Source organism: Lactuca virosa, chromosome 5 (genome assembly GCF_052849685.1).
Source record: "Lactuca virosa cultivar CGN04683 chromosome 5, Lactuca_virosa_CGN04683_v6, whole genome shotgun sequence".
NCBI lineage: Eukaryota > Viridiplantae > Streptophyta > Magnoliopsida > Asterales > Asteraceae > Lactuca > Lactuca virosa.
Genome location: NC_136430.1, coordinates 262,987,444 through 262,994,862, shown reverse-complemented (window position 1 = coordinate 262,994,862; position 7,419 = coordinate 262,987,444). Strand labels below are relative to the sequence as shown.

Sequence of the window (7,419 nt, the reverse complement as noted above, 5' to 3'; positions counted from 1 at the left end):
TCGCCAAAAATGATGAGGGTTTCGCTACTTGACAAGTTAAGGCGAACGGCCTTTTCGTAACATAGGATATCGGCATGGTGAGGACTTAACAAATCCATGCCAATGATAACGTCAAAACTCCTTATGGTGACCGGCATTAGGTCGATTTGGAAGGAATGGTTGTTTAGATTTAGAGTGCATCCTACGTATATATCTTTATTGCTTTCTGTTTTACCATTTGCCATTTCTACAGTGAATGTTTCATTTAGCGATTGAGGTTTCTGTTTAAGTAAGTGTTTAAACTAGTGGCTCACGAAGCTTTTATCCGCACCACTATCGAAAACTATGCATGCGTATGAGTTACTTAGGAGGAACGTACCAGTAACCACGGTGGGATCCCTCATGGCCTCCTCATGCCCCATTGCTAGAAGCCTTCCAACGCCTCTGCTATTCCTGTTTTGTGCCTTCGGGCACTCCTTCTTGAAATGTCCCATCTCACCGCATCTGTAGCATGCACGACTCATCCCAGCGTTAGGGGCTTGGGTGGTTTGTTGTGTAAGTGCTTTGTAGAAATGGGAGATATGCCCCTTCCTGTTGCAATTATTACATTGCATTTCTCGACAGACTCCATGGTGATGGTAATTGCACTTGTCGCATTTCGGAAGAGTCCCACCATATTGCTTGGCTGGCGCAAGGGCGGTAGGGGCGGTGATGGAATGGACGGCCACCATTTTTTGTTTCTTGATCGGGTCTTGAGCGGGTTAGCCCATTTTCTTATTTCCGAACTTCCGCTTGTTATCTCTCCCCTTTGGTTATTCGGGTGTGGGGGTTATAATGCCTTGATGAACTCCCTGGTCGACAAGATTCTGTGACAAACGCTTGGCACTATCGAGGGTGCTCGGGTTGGTAGATATGACCATTCTCTGGATTTGAGGGGATAGTCCCCAAATGTAACGTTCCACTTTAGGGTGACCATTCCAGGGCACAGAGTTGTCAGTTCGTTGAATCGGGAAGTATAGGTGGCAATATCAGAGCCCTTAATAGAGTGTTCCCACAGTTCTTGTTCCAGTTTCTGCATCTCGCTCCTTGGACAGTATTCCTCGAGCATCATAGCTTTCAGGTCCTCCCATCTCATGGCGTTTGCCACAGCTAGGGTCAGAGTTTTAACGTGGCCATTCCACCACAACAAGGACGAGTCTGCAAATGTACATGTTGTATATTTGACCTTGAACTCGTCCAGGCATGCACAAATTTCGAATATGGACTCGGTCTTTTCAAACCATATTGTCAAAGTCACGACCCCACCGTCGCCATGATAGGTCCTGGGCTTGCAGTTCTTGAATTCTTTGTAGGAGAACAACCGTTGATGCCCTTGGTTGTCGCCCAGATTGGAACTGCCAGTGACGTTCCCGCTTCCATTGTCATTCCATGCCCATTCTAATTTTTGTCGTTACTGCTAATTTGGGCCATGATGGCAGCCACAGCGGCTGTTACCGCAGTCTGGAAAACAGCAGAGTCCATCGGTGGAGGTGGTGGTGGTGGAGTTGCTGGGGTGTTGACGACACGCCTTCTAACTCTGCGTGGTGGCATCTTTCTGCCATAAAGTTTAGAGGTGGGATAACGATCAGTCTTTGATAATGGGTTATGAGTTGGGCATTGCCATAATGAAAGGTCTCGATTATATATGTATTAGGTCTCGTCGTTATTGTAATTTGCAAGCAATTCATAAATGGAATTTACTATAACAAGTAAACAATTGCATAACAGATAACAACACCCAATGAAATGAAATCCATGCCCATTTCATTGATAATATAGTATTAGTACATAGTTTCTGAAAATTGACCCTTAAGAAGGTCTTCAAGAAAGAGTAGCACCAACGCTTACTCGTACATATAATCGATCACAAAACGTGAGTGGTATAAGCCCTACTCGCGGCAGGTAGTCTCCTATAAGCCATGGGATGGAGTCATGGAGGCCTGCATCTCCGATATCCGACGCTCAGCTACAATCACTCTTTCATCGAGGGCCGAGTGCCTCTCCTGGTACTCCCTCGTTTCCAATCGAGCGGTGGTGAGGTCCTCATGGAGGCAATCAATGAGATGACATGTCCGGGGGTAGTCCCTCTCCAGTCGTCGAGCTCGTGCGTCAGTGACTTCCGCAGCATCCCCTAGCTCCAAGATCCGATTTGCCGACGCCCTGGTCTGATCCCCGAGGTGCGTGATTTGCTGAACCATGACAGGGAGGGCCCTGTCTGCCGGTCCTTCGTGACTAAGGTTAAAGAAACCTCGCTCCATGCCCTATGGAGAACGCTGGTGTTGCTGTCTGCTCCACCTCTCCAGGTCCTCCGCCCAACGGGGCGTGGCTCCGTGGAAGCCCAGTCGATGTGCGGGAACCCTGGCGATATAGGGAGGATTTATGACCTCGGACTCTGCGTCCGAGTCCTCCTCTACTTCCTCCTCGTCTTCTTCCTCCTCTGGATCTTATTCGAGATCCTCTTCGGGGTCTTCCTCCATTATCTCCTCAGGATCCTCTTCGATCCATCCGCCATTTCCCTGGTTAGGGAAGTAGGGGTCTCCGAGCATATGGAATCCTGCCATGACGTCTGTGCAAGAATAGAGATATGAGAAATAATAGAAGGGTTTAAGTGTATAACCCTATAGTATTCTAAAATACTCCAATAATATTTTAACTTTATGTTTGATTCTAGAATTTCTTGGTATATAGAGTTGCTAAGTTTTAGACTCGTTGTTCATCACGACCATTCCCAAACACATGTAGGTCATATCTCGCATAAATATACTTGATCAGGCTATATTTATCCCAGATATGATTAGATAACTATCTAGGCTTAATCGCAGCGTCCAACTTATCTTAATACTTTTATATGATTCTTATTATGACACTGTTCTAGTATGTATGCATGTACGTTTACTTTTTATAAAAATACTTCTATTTTAAAAGTATACTTTTAGTCAGAGTGTTTTAGCCCCATTGTATTTATAGGTGTATATCTTACATGGTTTGATATACTTAGTTCGCTATAAACAATACTCTGATACCAATCTGTCACACCCCCAAACCAGAACGGCGGAAACGTCTGGGGGTGGATGACTTTCATGTACAGTATCATAACAAATGAATAGTAGTGATCAAAGCAGTACAACCATCATATTGATAAATAATAAGTTTACATTGTATCCAAATCATTGTCTAACTGATACCATATACATATGACAAAAATAAGTGACGTGACGCAGCGACGCCCTATCCTCAAAAACATCTTTTGAATACCTGTTTACTAATTTCCTGAGAATACAAGTGATTTTGAAAAGTGCCAACAATTAAGTTGGTGAGTTCTTCGGCGTTTAGAATGAGTAGGATTGGTAACTTTTCTGTGTAAAAATGATAGTGTGTACTTCCAGAAAATCCAATATTTTCTTTAAAAATGAGTTGTAGTATTATATCCAAAGAGTAAAAATGTAAGTAATGTTGTACTGAGTAATAGTATTTATCTTTATATAAAACTAATTGAATGTATGTTAACCTCGTAAACCAAATGTTTTGTTAATACCCCATGTGAGTTATCATAATCATGCTAATGACTAGTTGGCCTGCTACGACGTTCTTCAGGCGTCGGAATTGTTAGACATTTGTCACCCTAGACTGGCCGGTCTAACTATAGCTAACAGCTTAGGTGTGGGGTTGTCAATCCCGTATAGATCTATACACAAGTGTTACACTCTCCCTACAAGAGACTCTGGTTATAATGCAGGACTTAGTGTGTACTCTGGTAGGTACGGTGAAGCCAAATGTCTCACAAAATTGTATCAACCGGTTTACGTGTACTGAAAACCCCTTTTTCTTGTAAATGAATGTATTACTCTTCCATAGTGGTTACATAGTGTAAAAATAATTATACCTTTAAATAATTATATGTTTCCTTCTGAAATGATAATGTAGTGTTCGTGACTCCCAAACTATACCAATTATAGTTTATTATGTTTGTTTGTCGAGACTATTTATATAATCATTTATATAAATACGTAGTAGTTGTCTTGTCTAGATGTTTTAAAGATTATGTCATAAAAACTTACATCCAACACAAGTATGAGAAATTTGTAAGAAAAATGTCCATTTCGAGCTTTTGCCCTGTTTTTTTAACAGTGTTTTTGTCTAGTTTCAAATGGATGGTCAAAACAACATATTTTTGGGTTGTATCCCACAAAATGGTGAAACACCTAGAATTTAACCATTTTTGTTAGAAAAAACATATTTTGGTAAAAGTCTCAAAATCCTTGTAGTTTTGTAATCATAACTTTTCTTATGATTATATAACATAGTTTATGTTTTGTTTTTGTTAGTTTTGCATCTCAAAACTAATATATCACGAATAATTGTTTAATAACTAGTGATAATCATATTTCATGCAAATAATGTTTTATATTTAACATAGAGATGAAACTTGCAAGTATTTGTGTGATAAACCAAACTTGACTTGTACCCCCCCCCCCCCTAAAACATGAAAAACTCGAAAATATAGGGGTATGAACTCACCTTGACTGTGTTTGTGGTTGGAATAAGAGATGATTGTGAAGATCTTCAAGCCTAGATCACTTGAAAGTGGTCAATGAACTCTTTGAAGATGGTATTATCCTATGATTTTTAACACATTATAATGTGTGTAAATGAGATAGAACTAACATGAAAGTGTGTAAAAACACTAGATTAACAATAACTACTTACCAAAATTCTAGGAATCAACTTGGAGAATTAACCTTGGAAGTTTGAACTTTATTCTTGAGAGAATATGGAGTCAACAGAAAGAATTATGGAAATTGTGGGGGGTTTGGGGATGATCTCGGCCAAGATAAGGAGGGAAGGTGAAATGATGTTTACTTTAATATTTCGGGGATAATAGCATTGATACACGATGGATAATAATTCTTATGGGGAACTGATGTGTCTATCAAGTCATAATATCAACCCTTATTTTCTCCTCTTTCCCACCGAAATCCCTTAGTACCACCAAAATCACATGTGATTTCGGCCTAGCACACCGAGATCAGCTAGTGATTTCGGTTCATGTGCCAACCGAAATCCCATGGTGATTTCGGTCCATGCACTAACCGAAATCCTAAATGTTTTGAGTCCTAAGCCATTGAATTGTTGACTTTACTTGATTTTTGTTGGCTTGGTTGAATTCTGTTGGATCCAAATATGGCACTTGTCACATCAAATGTAAGTAAAACACGAAATCTAGTGTCTTGAAATATTTTAAGACACCAATTTGATTTCGGTTACTTAAAGTGGATCCTTCCTCTTCGACATAACCAAGAACATGACGAACCTCCGGAAATAAGTTCATCAAACTTGTGATGGTTTTGAAATGTGAACCCATCTTGTATCTCCCGCTCGAATAAGCGAGCTCTCTTGATTTAACCCTCTTCCATTTTCAAGTTCACCATTTCCAATTGACATTTGCACCCTTTCTCTTTGACTTTCCCGTAGCATGTCTTGTCTTTTACATTAACCACCAAAGAAAGTTGCTCAAAGAAATCGTTAACACCATCATGCTTTTTTGCTACACCCATAATAACTAACTGAAGTTAGTTTGCAAAGCAATGCACATAATGCGCTGAATCATTATCTTGTAAAATCAAAAGCTTTTAGACCATTGAATGCACCGCGTACATTGCTTTCCCCATCGTAACCTTGTCCTCTTACCTGATAAAAAAAGATATTAAACATTAAAGCGAATAATATTCGATTAAAATTCATAATAAGGAAAAAAATGTTATATTTACCTGGGATATACTCAAATTGTTACAGGTAAAAACGTCATCTATGGCCGCTTTAAGAGTCAAAGAGGATGTATCCTTCACGTGTACAATTCCAATGAATCTTTCCTTCACCTCTCCACGCTTGTCGTCATATCTCAAAACTATGGCCATTTGTTTTTCTTATACATCTCTAGATTCATCAACCAATAAAGAAAACACATCTTTACCAATTTCTTTGCAAATACCTAAAATTATCTCTGTTGAAAAGCATTCAATAATTTGCTTTTGAGCCCTCGGGCACGTCACTTGATTACTTTAAGGAGCATTTTCTAAGGTAACATTATGAATGCCTTCGTTATGGTCTCTTAAGAAAGATAATAACTCAAAGAAAAGCTCTCTATTAAGAGAGTCACTCGACTCATCATGACCCCGAAATGGTAAACCATTTTTCAATAAAAATTTACAACACCAAATTGAAGCACCTAAACGAAGTTTATAGTTACTCTCCTTAATATTGGTTTGCTTCTTGAAAGCTGCACTAATAGATTGTGTTTCTTTCAATAAAAATTCACCATTTTCTTTTGCTTTGTGATGAAAACTATCAATACCACCCATATGATCTCTCAGTGAATTTTTTTTATTCCAATTATCAAAACCTTGTGAAACAAATGCGTCTCTCCCATTTTGTTTTCCCACCATGTCTCCACATACATAGCAAAATAAACAAAATGCTTTGTTCTCTTTTATGCTATACTCTAACCACTTAAAGTCATCAAACCACTTAACAACAAAACGTCTTTCTTTTGAACATATTTTCTTTGAAGGGAATGTATGACCCCTTGGCTGACAATGTCCTTGAAGTAAATATGCCCTCCTTATTTCATCTCTTTGATTTGGATGGTAAGTTGTAATCTTTGGTCTAAGACCCGGGTCTTTTGGAAGATCTTTCAATTCAACATTTGTAATTGGAGTAGTTGTAGGTTGTGGATTTGCATTAGAAACCAAAGGGAATGATTGATTAGAAGGACATGGTCTTTTAGAGGATTCTTCAAAACTTAAATCGTTGAAGCATGGTCTTTTGGAGGATTCTACAACACTTGATTTATTGATGCTTGTTCTTCCAAAAAATAACCCAATTTTATCTTAACAATTCAATATCAAACAAGTAAGCCATCCAATTATTCAAAAACTCAATGGAAAAGAAACTAATTTGAATAATTTCAAGGTTAACAATCTAAGTATCTAACATTCTAACAACAAGTTACAAGTAAACAACTAATTTCATGGTTAAGAAATAGTAATTTCACCTATAATTAAGAAATTTAAAAAAAAAACAACTAATTTGACTAATTTCATAAACCTAAAATTATCAATACTTACTTGTTTCATTGTATTTGTAGGTTTGAAGGGAGTGCCAACTCAAGCCAAGCAAAATCGAAATATTTATGCCTTGATTGTAATCGATTGAAGGGAGGCAGGAGGCTACATTGGCGATTTTTTTTTTGCGTCGTAGCTTTCACAGAAGGTAGATGCCGTATTGACGATTTTTTTTCTTTTCAGTAGGGAAATCGTTTCCTTCTTCTTTTATTTGATCTAGATGGAATGGTCCAATGGATCATGGATGGGTATTGGGTATGTGGGTCACAATTCCAAATTG

General features: G+C 38.7%; 1 protein-coding gene across 1 annotated transcript; it reads right to left on the bottom strand.

Annotated features, from left to right (window-relative positions):
* Positions 1-6,077: 6,077 nt before the first annotated feature.
* Positions 6,078-7,151, bottom strand: LOC145112679 (uncharacterized). The gene is made up of 3 exons (XM_079048814.1): positions 7,143-7,151; positions 7,018-7,069; positions 6,078-6,904 (listed from the first exon to the last, which is right to left on the bottom strand). Exons 1-3 carry the CDS (start codon positions 7,149-7,151, stop codon positions 6,078-6,080), a joined length of 888 nt encoding a protein of 295 aa, XP_078904940.1.
* Positions 7,152-7,419: the final 268 nt, after the last annotated feature.